The sequence below is a fragment of the Cygnus atratus genome, chromosome 10 (genome assembly GCF_013377495.2).
Source record: "Cygnus atratus isolate AKBS03 ecotype Queensland, Australia chromosome 10, CAtr_DNAZoo_HiC_assembly, whole genome shotgun sequence".
NCBI lineage: Eukaryota > Metazoa > Chordata > Aves > Anseriformes > Anatidae > Cygnus > Cygnus atratus.
The window spans coordinates 551,455-563,399 of NC_066371.1; the positions used below are offsets into that span (position 1 = coordinate 551,455).

An 11,945-nucleotide genomic window follows, 5' to 3' on the forward strand; every position below is an offset into this window, starting at 1 on the left:
GCTTAAGAAGTATCTCACAATGAACACATACTGGCAGAATAAATCAGTACTATACCAGCAACTCTTAATCCAGGATTTCCTAACTTCCGAACACCCGGTTTTGCAACCTGCATAAATACTCTTTGCCTTTGCTGCTTTTTGTAAATCGCTCTTCCGGGTAATACAGATACACATCTGTCTGTATGTATGCATGTTCCTTTGTAATTTCACTCACAAGTTGAAATCCATAGGGGTCTCTTCTTCCTTGTGGTCTTCTACCTTTGTCTCACTACACTGCCTACTGCCAGGGCTGGATTTCAATTCTGGTATCTCCTCTACATGGCTGTTATCTGACTCCTCTTGTTGATCTGCTCTACTCCAAAATTTCTCCCACCTACTGCAATAGCAATTGTTTATTCACATATGTGTCACAATATTGCCTCTGAATTGAAGTGCAAACAGGTTCCCCCCTCCCTCCCCCAATCCAAACAGAAACCCAACAACAAAGACAAAAGGAATGTTTATGATACCTAAGCGGAATTTGTTCCCAGTTTTTCCATGTAATTAAACACTGGGAAAGACAAACCCCAATACATAATCACTAAAAAAATATAAAAAGTAACATATTTGCCATTAATCTGTTCCAGCACGGTTAAAAGTCAAGCCTTTCTGCTATCAATCTACCTGCTATCAAGAATTAGCTAGTCAGCATGAAAAACCAGGAAGAGTGAAATTATTTACCTGGATGGATTCCAACAAATTGACCATATTGGAGATGAAACACCCCCTGTACGCTCTATTTTAACTTTCTCTTCACCATTTTTATTCCGTATGCTGACAATGCCATTGAACATCCCCAAAGCAAGGTACTGGCCATCATTTGTCCAGCTGATAAAACATACACATACAGAAGAGCAAACTACTAAAAACAAGCGTCAGGAAGGTAAAACGGTACAGCATACTCAAATAGGGACAATAGACTGAAATATATTTCTAAAAGGGAGCTCTGGGATATAGCCAGTAATCCTTATAATTTGTTTATGCACCTACATCCACATTTATGGCACCAGCATGCAGTTCACAGCAAGAACATTTTATTACACACACAAATAAAGCAGAAAAAAAATAAAGATATCATCTGCTTGCAATACTTCTATCGTGCTAATTAGCACATACATTTTTGAGAATGAGATCGTTGACAGTAGACCAGACTTTTAAAAGCTACATTTAGAACATTGAAACTGCATGGTGCTGGGTTAGAGGAGACCTGCTTCTATTCTCGTCTCTACTGTAGTAAGCTGGATGACTTTACACAAATTAATGTAGCCTTGCCTCAGGTTCCCCACGAAAGTAGTATCACCTTCTGCAAATACCAACAACACGGAAGACGAACAGCTCTACAAAAAAAGTGTTATTATCTTTCCTCCAACTTCCCTGTGCCGTTACCGCACAAGTTGGCTAAACAGATGGAGAGAAAAATTAAGACACCAGCCCAAAACCAGAGCACCTCCCTGGTACTTTCTGAAGAAGTTGGTTTTAACAGTACCAGATAAACCTCCCAGACCCTTTACTATTTAAAGTGAAACGAACGAACAAAAAAAGCAGCTCTCTGAGAAGACGACACAAGAAAGAACAAACCATCTTTGATGAGTATCAGTCTTATTTCTACTGGAGCATTCTAAATACTATTAAAATATTTTAATAATGAAAATGGCAGAGCAGCATAAAATACGCAATGCTACTACTCAGCAAGTTAGGAGAGCCCCTCTCATATTAGGTATCTTGTCTTGACAGACATTGAACTACTTTGCTTGAACTTTTTTCCTTTAAGCTTGCATATTATTTGAACCATTTGTACTGAAACTGACTTAAATGACACAGGTAATTATTAAAACTTACCTACAGCAAGTAATCTTACTGCTAGCTTTATGTTTAGAGACTGACTTCTGCTCAGGAGACCACAAACCTTGATTAAAACAAACAAAAATCCAAAGTAAATTATATGTAAGCTTTTACCAGTCTTCAGATTAGAAACTAATATTGTCAGAAAACCCAGTTTGGACTTCAAAGGCATCAAAGTCTCAATCACTGTTAGAAGGACATTTAAATACACATTATATAATCAGTAAAGGGGGGAAATATCTAATAAAGGAAGGGTCTCTCTGGAAAAATCACAGTAACGAAGTACATTTTATTCTAGGACATGTCACTACATAGTCCTTTCCAACTGATTTTAAGTGATATAATTAAGAATCCAATGTTACTTAACTTTAGCTAACGTCTCTCTTCTGGATAGAAAGAGCCGTACATATCTGTGGTTAGCTTAGCTATACAACTTTTATGGAATTCAGTGACTTAATGGAAAAGTGAGGAGAAGACATACCAAAATCACTGGAAGAGCAGGATGCCAACTGATGAGTAAGAGGATTGTATGAAACGCACTGTATAGAGTCATTATGCCTAGAATGAAGTTACAATCGCATTTCAATAAATCACTCTTAAATGCCTTCTTCTGACTTTCAGCGAGACAACAGAAAGGCTCACCAGATGGCAGAAATAACTTGATCAGCTTGTATTACATCAAATTAATCTGCAATTACTGTAAACTAAATCAATAATAAAACCTGAAAAAATTGTCTCTAAATGGCAGGATTCACTGCGTTTCATCGAGACCACCTAAAAATGTATGTAGGTGGTGTTTGTGAGATGTGATTAAAGGTTACATCCAAACTCTATGCTTGGGTATGCTCCTAACTAGTGCAGTAGCTCGTGTACAATAACTAGTAATAACTGTACACACACATTCAGAAACAGAATTTGAAGATGTAGCTTAAAAGAGATGACATATTAAACAAAGCAAGAGAAATATGGAAGTACACTGAGAGAAAAAGTACCAAACCTTACCTTCAGTTTGGTCTTTGACCTAGTTATATATTAAGTTGGTTTATTATACAGATCAGTTATATTCCGTTTCATTTCATCTCAACCTACGAAGTTTCCCTAGTTCTTTGCCAGCTCTCTAAATTCAGAGATTAATCTAAGCCTTCCCACCCTCTGTAATGCCTTTAATTGCTTTCCTGCCTCATTCAGGTACTCTGACTATTCTTTTCCTCTTCCCTCTCCCATTAGCCACTGGCATTTTCTCTGACCTTAGTTAACCTTCTTCCCACTCTCCCATCACTTACTCTTTGACAGCAGAGGGCATAATCAAAGTCTGTATTTGAGGCGCACAGAACTGAAAGGCATCACTTACGTGTATTTCAGAATTCCTTCTAACTTTGAAGTCCAAATTATCACGCTTTTATCAGCTGAGCCAGACGCAAAACGTTTGCCTAGGAATTAAATATAATTTAAATCGCATACACAAGAATCCTTTGCACTCCAAGTATTCAACCAAAGAGAGAGCAAGATGTTCTTGAAAGGGACAAGGCTCAAGTAATAACTGGCCTAACATTGTAAGTGTCTTGACGCGGCTGCACCTCTCTATGTGGAATTCCGGTGGCTTTATTTTGATACTCCTTCGGAGACTGCCTCGTCAAAGCCCAGTAATGCAAGCAAGGAGATGGTCTTTCCACCGCTGCCAGTCACAGGTTGAAGATTTGTTACCAGTTTCAAGAGAAACGTGATATATTTTCAAAGGTATTGGCTCTAACTTAAATATTAGTATTTGAGAGTAAGTCCTTCGAACCCACACACAGTACTTCCTCACAGAACGAGCACCAGAAGCAATGAACGAACTAGAAGCGTAAGATGATCTGTACCGAGCATGCTACCATACGAAGGATCAGAAGACTGGGAAGCTTTGGGAGAGGAACTACTGGAACAAAAATTCAAGGCAAGTGGACTACTAGAAAGAGGAAACTCTAGGGCAAGCCTTCTCCTGACATTACCTCACGACGTGTAATGGGAGGGGAGGTGGGGACTACAGCTCCTGGATTAACGGGTAGCCTTACAGGCAAAAATACAGTAGTTCCTTCTGCACATCGCATCTGTGAGGCATTTCGAACTCCCGATGAAAAACAAACAAACAAAATGAAACACCACACGCACAGGTGTTCAAAACGCTGTTACTAGAACAACCCTGAATTCTTTATCAATTTGCAGTAAGAAATGGGAGTTATTACGCACTTTACAAAACAAACTAATGATATCCCAAAAAAGGGGTATTTACCATCTTTAGCATAAGCCACACAGTATACCGTGTCCTTATGACCCTTCAAAGGTTGAATTAAGGTTCCATCAGAAGTATCATATACCTGTATAAACAACAGAAAGAAGAAAAAAAGTAATCTTCCAAATTAGGACTATGGCACAAAATTACCTAAGGCCAACAAAACTGTATCTGTTTGGTTTTTTTGCATGCAATACAATTCACACAAAACAAGGCATTTTGAAGTGGAAAAGCAGCTTTCCTTATCATAACGCTTCTCTTCCAACATTTGGAAAGAAAGAAGACTAAGCATTAGAAAAACACACGCACGAATGAAATTTCCAAGCAAGTTGTTTGGCCTGTTCACCTTGCTTCATCCCTTTCCTTCCTCACATTAGATATTTAAACACAGTAAGCTACTGGAGAGGACCATCACTAAATGCACCATTCTGTGAGTACTGGAGATTAAGAAGCCTGCGTTCCTTCAGCTCCAACTATCTCTCTGTAGCTGTGCAATCCATCCAGCCATCCGGGCAGTTCTCACACCCATCCCGTCGGGAAGCTTTGGAGGAGGCTGTGAGCAGCTCTTGCTGACGGGCGAGCAGCAGGCATGCTGACCCAGGGAGCTTGATGGGAGCCCTACTTGAAGCCGCTCTCAAAGCACGGACATAAATTTGCGTTTCACAGAGATTTTCATGGCACTTGTGAGAGCACAGCACTGCACGCCATGCCACCGTGCGGACTGGATGAAGGTCAGCGGATCGCCAACCGCTCCGTGAAGCACGAGAGTACAAGACGACACGAGCAACACAAGTCCATTACTTTTGGAAACTGAGCTTAAAGCTGGGTAAGAAACGTTAAAAAGCCTCAGAACACTTTACAGCGAGCCTGCGCTAATATATATGCAGATATCAGGCTGCGCTACCAGAGATAAGAGGATTTGGGGTGGGTTAAATTCCGAAGTTAACGTGAAAGAAATCACACTCGTACAGCTGTAACTGCAAGAGACGGGGACAGGAGCCGCTTCCCTACCAGGAGCCTGTTTCCAGCAGCAATTATCAGCTGAGTCCCGTCGGGCTTGAACGCCAGGTCATAAATGCTACGGGAAAGACAAACACACAACAGGATTAAGCGGCTCCCCGTGCCGGCGGGCGGGCAGCGCACAGAGCACCCGAACTGCGGCCTTCGGCTTCCCGTCACGAGAACCGGGAGAGACCCCCGCAGCGGGCCGGCGGCTCGGCTCGGCGCTGCCCGGGCCGGGGCCGGGGCCGGGGCCGTGACCGCGACCGCGGGGCCGCTCACCAGTGCTCGGCCTGGTCGCGCCAGGTCAGCGCGGCCCGCATGGCCGGGCCGGGCCGGGTCGGGCTGGGCCGGGTCGGGCAGGGCCGGGTCGGGCAGGGCCGGGCCGGGCCGTGCTAGGCTGGGTCGGGCAGGGCCGGGCCGCCGCCGCCCGCGGCCCTGGCAACGCGCGTGCGCACCGAGGCCCGGCGGCAGGGGGCGCCCGGCGGCAGGGGGCGCCCGGCGGCAGGGGGCGCCCGGCGGCAGGGGGCGCCCGGCGGCAGGGGGCGCCCGGCGGCAGGGGGCGCCCGGCGGCAGGGGGCGCCCGGCGGCAGGGGGCGCCCGGCGGCAGGGCCGCAGCGCGCACGCGCGGCGAGGGCGGGCCCGCGGCGGGTGCGCGCCGGTGGGGCCACGTGACCGCGGGGCCGGAGGCGCCCTGGCCGCCGCGCGCGGGCGGGGCCTCCGTGGCGACGGGCGGCGCCTCCATGGCGACGGGCGGCGGCGTGACGTCAGGGCGCGCGGCGGGCGGGCCGGCCGGGAGCGGCGGCAGCGAGCCGCGGGGGGCCGCGCCCGCGGGAGGCCGCCCCGGAGGCCCCGCGGCGGGGCCGGGCGGAGGCGGGCGGAAGAGGAGCCGGGCCGGCGGCCCCAGCGAGGGGCGGCGGGGGGCGGCACGCGGCCGGACCCGGGAGGGCCGCGAGGAGGCGGGGAGCCGGGCCCGGGGCGCGCGGGGCGCAGGGGCGCGGCGCCCGACTCGCGGGAGGCGGCCGGGCGCGGGGCCGGGCCCTGGCGAAGCGCCCCCTGCGAAGCCTGAGGAGGAACCCGGCACGCTGGGAACGGGGGCTGCAGCGGGGCCCGGGAAGGCGGACAGCCGGGGCCTTGCGCCTGGCGCCGAGGGAGACGCCGGCGGCCCGCGGCCCCGCGACGGGGGAAGCCTCTCAGCAGCGCCGCGAGGTGCGGACGCGTCTCTGAGCAGAACGTTGCTCTCGCGCCCCGCCGGGGGTCTCCCGAACCGTACAGAAGCGGTCGGTGTCACGTCGAGCCGCTTCGACGGCTGCGGCTGGCTCGTTTCTCTTTCGTTGCCCGACGGCACGTAGCTGAACGGAGACTAGAAAGTGCCGGTCTCCTCAGCTGCACGGCGCGGTAGCCGCACCGTCCCTGCGCTAACTCTGTAGCGACGTTGCCCCGTCGGTCGGTTTGCTTCGTGAAGCAGGCCAGCTACGCCTGGGTTGGCGCGGCGGGGCGTGGACAACGTTTAGTTGTTGGCTGTAGTTTGAGCCTGGCTTTCCAGGCCGCAGCAGAGCGGTGCTGTCGTCGGAAGGCTTTTCTTACAGCCGCAACGCGGGAGTGCTGCGGGGAGTCGGAAGCACGTTGACCTTATGTACACCTGCGTGAAATCCTCGCGTCGCCATCACAACCGAAAGGAAATGTTTTATGAGGCAGGATAGCAAAATAGGTGCTCTCCTTTTTCCATTGTGATGCTAAAGTATTACTTCTTTACAGAAGAGCCTGTCCCACGAACACAGGTGGAGAGGAGGAAAACAAGTCCGTACTTCTCAAGTAAATATAGCAAAGAAGGTACGGTGTTCTTCAGGGAACCTGATCCTGTTGGGGGGCAGGAGTAGGCTGGCCCAGGACGCAGCGATGTTTCAGGCTGGCCACGTGCAGCGCCAGCCCGGCTCTGCCTCCTGCCCTGGCGCTGCTCTCGCCCCGTTCTAGGCCCCGGGGGGCCGTACTCGCAGCCAGACGTCCCCCTGGCACCCGGCGGCTGCGCAGCTCGTCCGGCGGCTGCGGGGTGTCGGCGTGGGCGGGCTCGGGGGAGGTTCTCGTCCCGCTGGGGTGCTCTGCCCGTCACGGGGGAGCCCTGCGGCCGCTGCTCTGCGCTCGCACAGGAGCGCGAGGAGAGCCGTGGAGGGATGGCCCTGGAGCACCCCTTCTGAGGGAACGTACGTGGCATGGAACGCGGGGACGCGCATAGGCGGCCCTGACCCTGTGCCAGCGCTGCAGCGCACAGTGCGCGTTCCCTCGCAGTTTTGCAAAAGAGAGTGCGAGAGTCACCTGTGCTGCACCCGCACGTAGCGCCCCGCTGTGGTGAATCTGCTTCACAAGTTCGTTTTAAAAATTATTTTCCTTTCAGTAGGTAATTCCATCCTTTACTGCCCAACACATTTTCTTCTGTTGCCTTTGTGCGCAGCTCCAAGCCCGCCTAGAAGGAAGGCCTTCAGGAAATGGACTCCTCCACGTTCTCCTTTTAACTTGGTCCAAGAAACACTTTTCCACGATCCGTGGAAACTGCTCATTGCAACCATATTTCTCAATAAGACGTCAGGTAAACGGAGTAATGCAGTTTTGTGTTGTGTAGATGCTGGGTGGTGTTATCATAGGATCGGGACAGCTGCCAGTTTTTTGTGGCATTAACCCAAGAATAAATACCTATGAGCTTGTGTTGATGTAAAAAGCCAGCTTTGATATGTGTCTCCTGCCTCGGCAAAAGCTCACTTCAGGAAGCGTACCTTGATAATCAAAGGAGATGACGATTTCTTTGGCTAGGTAAAATGGCGATTCCTGTGCTCTGGGAGTTCCTTGAGAAGTACCCTTCTCCCGAAATAGCCAGGACCGCGGACTGGAAGGAAATGTCAGAGCTGTTGAAACCTCTCGGCCTCTATGCGCTCAGGGCGAAGACTATAATCAAATTTTCAGGTAGATATTCCTGGACGAGTCTGTGGAATGCTCTAAATCATACGAGCAAGAAAACTAGCATTATTTTCAAACAGTGCTTTGTGATGTTTCTCCTTGGCAAGTGTGGGTGGTGGCTTAGCTCAGGCAGCGTTGGGGTATGTTGGTTGTATGTATGCAAAACTGTGATCGTGTGGTCTTAACCGAGTAACTCGTACCGTTAACTTAGCCATGCTTTTTATTTAAAATATTGCAAAATGGACGTGGGGTAGTATCCCGTTTTGTTTAGACTCGCTCTCTGGGATCTGTTTGTCTGCACGCGGTGAGGTCTGTGACTGTGTGTTCTAGATGAGTACCTGACCAAGCAGTGGAAGTACCCCATTGAGCTGCACGGAATTGGAAAATACGGAAACGACTCCTACAGGATCTTCTGCGTCAACGAATGGAAAGAGGTGCGTGGTGCTGCTGTTCTGCCGGGGCTTGAGCTGAGGTGTGCTGCAGGTGGCGGGAGCCTGTCGCCTTGTCTGTGGGAGTTCTGCGCGTGTACTGGCTTGGATTGAAAAATCAGAGAGCAATTTTTCTTCAGTTAGTTGAATTCACTAAGTACACCCTTTACAAGTCTGAGCCTTTAAGTCAAGGCTGATGTCACCTTGACTTTTTTCTGTAACTCTCCATTTTTACTGTTTTCTTACTTCCTTACGGTGGGGGCGAGGCGCCGCAGCGCAGGGTCGGGTTCTTACGCCTAGCGCCAGCAGGATCCTGCCACGCCTCTGAGGCGTCCTCGCTGGGCTTTGCCGTGCGGGATCCTGTCGGTGCTGGTCTCCGTGGGGGGCGGGGGCAGGGGCAGGGCCGTCTCGCTCTGTCACGGTGCCCTCCTGCAGGCCGCGTTTCGCGGCCCGCCGGGCTCTGTCTGCCAGCAGCCCTGCCGGGGGGCGGCTGCCGTGCCGGGGGGGCCGTGAGGCGCCGCAGGAGCCGGGTCAGGACGTGCGGTCGTGCCGCAGGTGCAGCCGGAGGACCACAAGCTGACCACGTACCACGCCTGGCTCCGGGAGAACCGCGAGCAGCTCGGCGTGGGCTGACCGGCGGCGGGGCCCCCGCGGCCGGGTCCTGGTGGTGGAGCGGCGCCCGGCGGCCCCTGCACCGAGGAAGGAAGCGCTCAGCAGCTGTTCCGTTGCAATAAACGCCCCTGTGTCAGCGCCCGCCGTGTGTCAGCGCCGCCGTGTGTCAGCGCCGCCGCTCGTGCCGCCGGGCGAGGCGCGGGGCGGAGCCGGGGCCCTGCGGCCGCCGTGCCTCCGCGGCTCCCCTGAGCCGGAAGCGGAGCCGCGCGCTGCGTCACTTCCGGCGGGGCGGTGCCTGCGCGCGGCGGGTGGGGGCGGGGCGCCTCGGGGGCGGGCTCCAGCCGCGGCCGCGCGCGTGCGCCGCCAGGGGCGCTCCCGAGCCGGGGCCGGGCTGAAGCCGCCCGGAAGGGAAGGGCCCGGCGGAAGCGTGGCGCCTGGCGGAAGCGGCTCCCGGCAGGTCCTGGCAGCCTCGTAACCCGCGGGCGGGCGGGGCGCGGGGCGGCACCGAGCCCCTCTCGTCGGGCGTCTCCGCCGGAGGGACCCCGCGCGGCGGCACCGCCCGGCGGCGGCGCTGAGCTTGGCGCGGCCCCGCGAGGGCCCGGTGCCCGCCCCGCGCGCGCGCGTCGCGGCGTCGCCCTGCCAGGACCGCCCCCGCCCCATAAGGCCCCGCGGCGGCGCCGCCTCCCTCTCTCGGCGGGCCCGGCCGCGGACGGCGGCAGCGCGCGGACGGTGAGGGCCCGGCCGCCGCCATCCGCCGCCATCCGCCCCGCCGGGCCTCCCGCAGCCGGCCGGCTGCTTCCACCGGGCGGCCCCCGCCCCGCCCCGCCACCCGCCCTGCGCGGGGCCGGGAGCGGGGCCGGGAGCGGGGCCGGGAGCTCCCCGGCGGCCTCGGCAGCGGGCGGCGCGGCGGGGCCGGGGCTCGGGGGGCCGGGGGCGGCGGGCGCTGCCGGCGGGGGGAGGCCGGGCGGGGACGTGACGGCTGAGGGGGGCGGGAGCGGCGCGACCTCCCCGGATCGCACCTGGGGAGCTCCCCGTGCTCCTCCAGCTTCGGAAGCGGGAGGCAGAGCGACGGCGGAGCCGCGCCCATTCCCTCGCGGGCCTTGCGGTGCCTGGCGGGCGGAAGAGAGCCCGCGACAGCCGCGGCGGGCGGGCGGGCGGCGCCTCCGCGCTGAGCCTGTGCTCAGCCCGCTGCGTCTGTCCCAGGCACCATGCCGGCCCTCAGGCCTCTCGTGAAACCCAAGATCGTCAAGAAGAGGACCAAGAAGTTCATCCGCCACCAGTCGGACCGCTATGTCAAGATTAAGGTAAGAGCTCGCTGGAATTCCGTTCGTTGAATGACTTCGGGGAAACCAGCCGGGGCTGCCTGGAGGGCTGGTGATGAACTAGGGCCAGGCGTGGGCGCTGCGGGTCGTGCTGTAGGATCAGCCTCTTTGGAGGTCAGTTTTGGCTAAAGCCGGTGTTCCCGTGCGGGCGCTTTCAGACTGATTTAGCTTCATAACTGAGCATCGATTCTTTCTCCTCTTTCCTCAGCGCAACTGGCGGAAACCGAGAGGTATCGATAACAGAGTTCGCAGGAGGTTCAAGGGCCAGATTCTGATGCCCAACATTGGTTATGGGAGCAACAAGAAGACGAAGCACATGCTGCCCACGGGATTCAGAAAATTCCTGGTCCACAACGTCAAGGAGCTGGAAGTGCTCATGATGAGCAACAAGTAAGTCCGCGGCTGTCAGGTTTGTTCCCTGCCCCGAGCTGCGGCTGTGCGCTGCCACCCCGTAACGGTGCTGGGGGCAGGGGGCAGAGGGGAGCACGGTCAGGGGCAGACGTACGGGGGAGACCTGGGAGGTTGCAGCTCTCAGAACACAAGGGCTGCCTCGGTTTCCTTAGTGCTGCTGTGCCACCGGTGGGAGGCGTACAGAAAGCTGCTCGGGGCTGGCACGTTCACACCTCCGGGGAAAACACCGCGTTAAAATGGTGCTGACAGCATTGGTTTGGTAAAATAGCGATCAGCTGTGGCTTTGCATCTGTTAAGACACAAACCTAAACCTACTGCAGCCATCTACTCGTAGCGCTTCTCCAAAACAAAGTAACGAGTAGTCATTAAAAGATCTCGGTGACTCTTCGTTTGCGAGAAGGAAAACGAGGGCTGAGCTGTTCTGGCGGTGAGCACGTGCCTTCAGGTCTGGACAGCTGGGCGCGGGGCTGCGGGCTGTGATTTCTGTCTTGGCCGGGAGAGCTTCTGTGCTCTGCTGCTCCTGAGCGCCGCCAGCAGGCTGGCTGCAGCCCCCTGCGCGCCCTGCTGTCGGGGCGCTGCGCTGAGGCGCGCCGCGCCGTCTGTTTCCCGCAGGTCGTACTGCGCAGAGATTGCTCACAACGTGTCTTCTAAGAACCGCAAGGTCATCGTGGAGAGAGCAGCTCAGCTTGCCATCAAGATCACTAATCCAAACGCCAGGCTGCGCAGCGAGGAGAACGAATGAACGGCCTCCTGCGTCTGGGATGTATTTAATAAAGCGTGAACACAAACTCTGGTGAATGTTTTCAATGACGGAAGGGGAGGCTTTGGTTTGCCGGCCTCTTGGGGCTTGGCCGGCAGGGCTGCGGCCCTGCTTGCACCCACAGTTGGTGCCCGCCTGACAGCAGGGTGGCAGCAGCGCACTCTGTGCAGCTCTTGCTTTCATTAAGGCCCTTGCTTCCTTTTGGGTACTTGCGCTTCAGGTGGACTGGGGCCAGATCCCCTTTCTGAGCATGCCTAAGGGGAAGGAACTGAACTCCTAGTAGAGCCTAAGGAAAAGGCACGTAATTCTTTTTT

The 11,945-nt window shown here is 54.9% G+C and overlaps 3 protein-coding genes across 5 annotated transcripts in view; 2 read left to right on the forward strand and 1 right to left on the reverse strand.

Moving 5' to 3' along the window:
* The window catches only part of IFT122 (intraflagellar transport 122), a 32,637-nt gene extending 27,024 nt beyond the window's left edge, over positions 1 to 5,613 (reverse strand). Inside the window, exons 1-7 of one of the 2 annotated variants that reach the window (XM_035546689.1) lie at positions 5,432 to 5,613; positions 5,162 to 5,228; positions 4,151 to 4,235; positions 3,233 to 3,311; positions 2,363 to 2,439; positions 1,879 to 1,945; positions 721 to 867 (exon numbers count right to left, since the gene is read on the reverse strand). In XM_035546689.1, the coding sequence (XP_035402582.1) occupies positions 721 to 867; positions 1,879 to 1,945; positions 2,363 to 2,439; positions 3,233 to 3,311; positions 4,151 to 4,235; positions 5,162 to 5,228; positions 5,432 to 5,472 (563 nt within the window). In that variant the 5' untranslated portion in view covers positions 5,473 to 5,613. Of the gene's footprint in view, positions 1 to 720; positions 868 to 1,878; positions 1,946 to 2,362; positions 2,440 to 3,232; positions 3,312 to 4,150; positions 4,236 to 5,119; positions 5,229 to 5,431 lie in introns of both variants that reach the window. The other variant, XM_035546688.2, reaches the window with a different exon arrangement.
* A 279-nt stretch (positions 5,614 to 5,892) lies between these two features.
* Positions 5,893 to 9,279, forward strand: MBD4 (methyl-CpG binding domain 4, DNA glycosylase). The gene is made up of 6 exons (XM_050712792.1): positions 5,893 to 6,358; positions 6,908 to 6,982; positions 7,599 to 7,733; positions 7,955 to 8,104; positions 8,429 to 8,532; positions 9,082 to 9,279. Exons 1-6 carry the CDS (start codon positions 5,893 to 5,895, stop codon positions 9,157 to 9,159), a joined length of 1,008 nt encoding a protein of 335 aa, XP_050568749.1. The 3' UTR covers positions 9,160 to 9,279.
* A 277-nt stretch (positions 9,280 to 9,556) lies between these two features.
* On the forward strand, positions 9,557 to 11,659 carry RPL32 (ribosomal protein L32). Of its 2 annotated transcripts, none has more exons than XM_035546686.1 (4): positions 9,557 to 9,595; positions 10,342 to 10,442; positions 10,669 to 10,850; positions 11,484 to 11,659. In XM_035546686.1, the coding sequence occupies exons 2-4, from the start codon at positions 10,347 to 10,349 to the stop codon at positions 11,611 to 11,613; spliced, it is 408 nt and encodes a 135-aa protein (XP_035402579.1). In that variant the 5' UTR covers positions 9,557 to 9,595; positions 10,342 to 10,346; the 3' UTR covers positions 11,614 to 11,659. The 2 variants fall into 2 exon arrangements, with proteins under 2 accessions (XP_035402579.1, XP_035402578.1); XM_035546685.2 differs by lacking the exon at positions 9,557 to 9,595 and adding an exon at positions 9,714 to 9,867.
* The last annotated feature ends 286 nt before the right edge of the window (positions 11,660 to 11,945 follow it).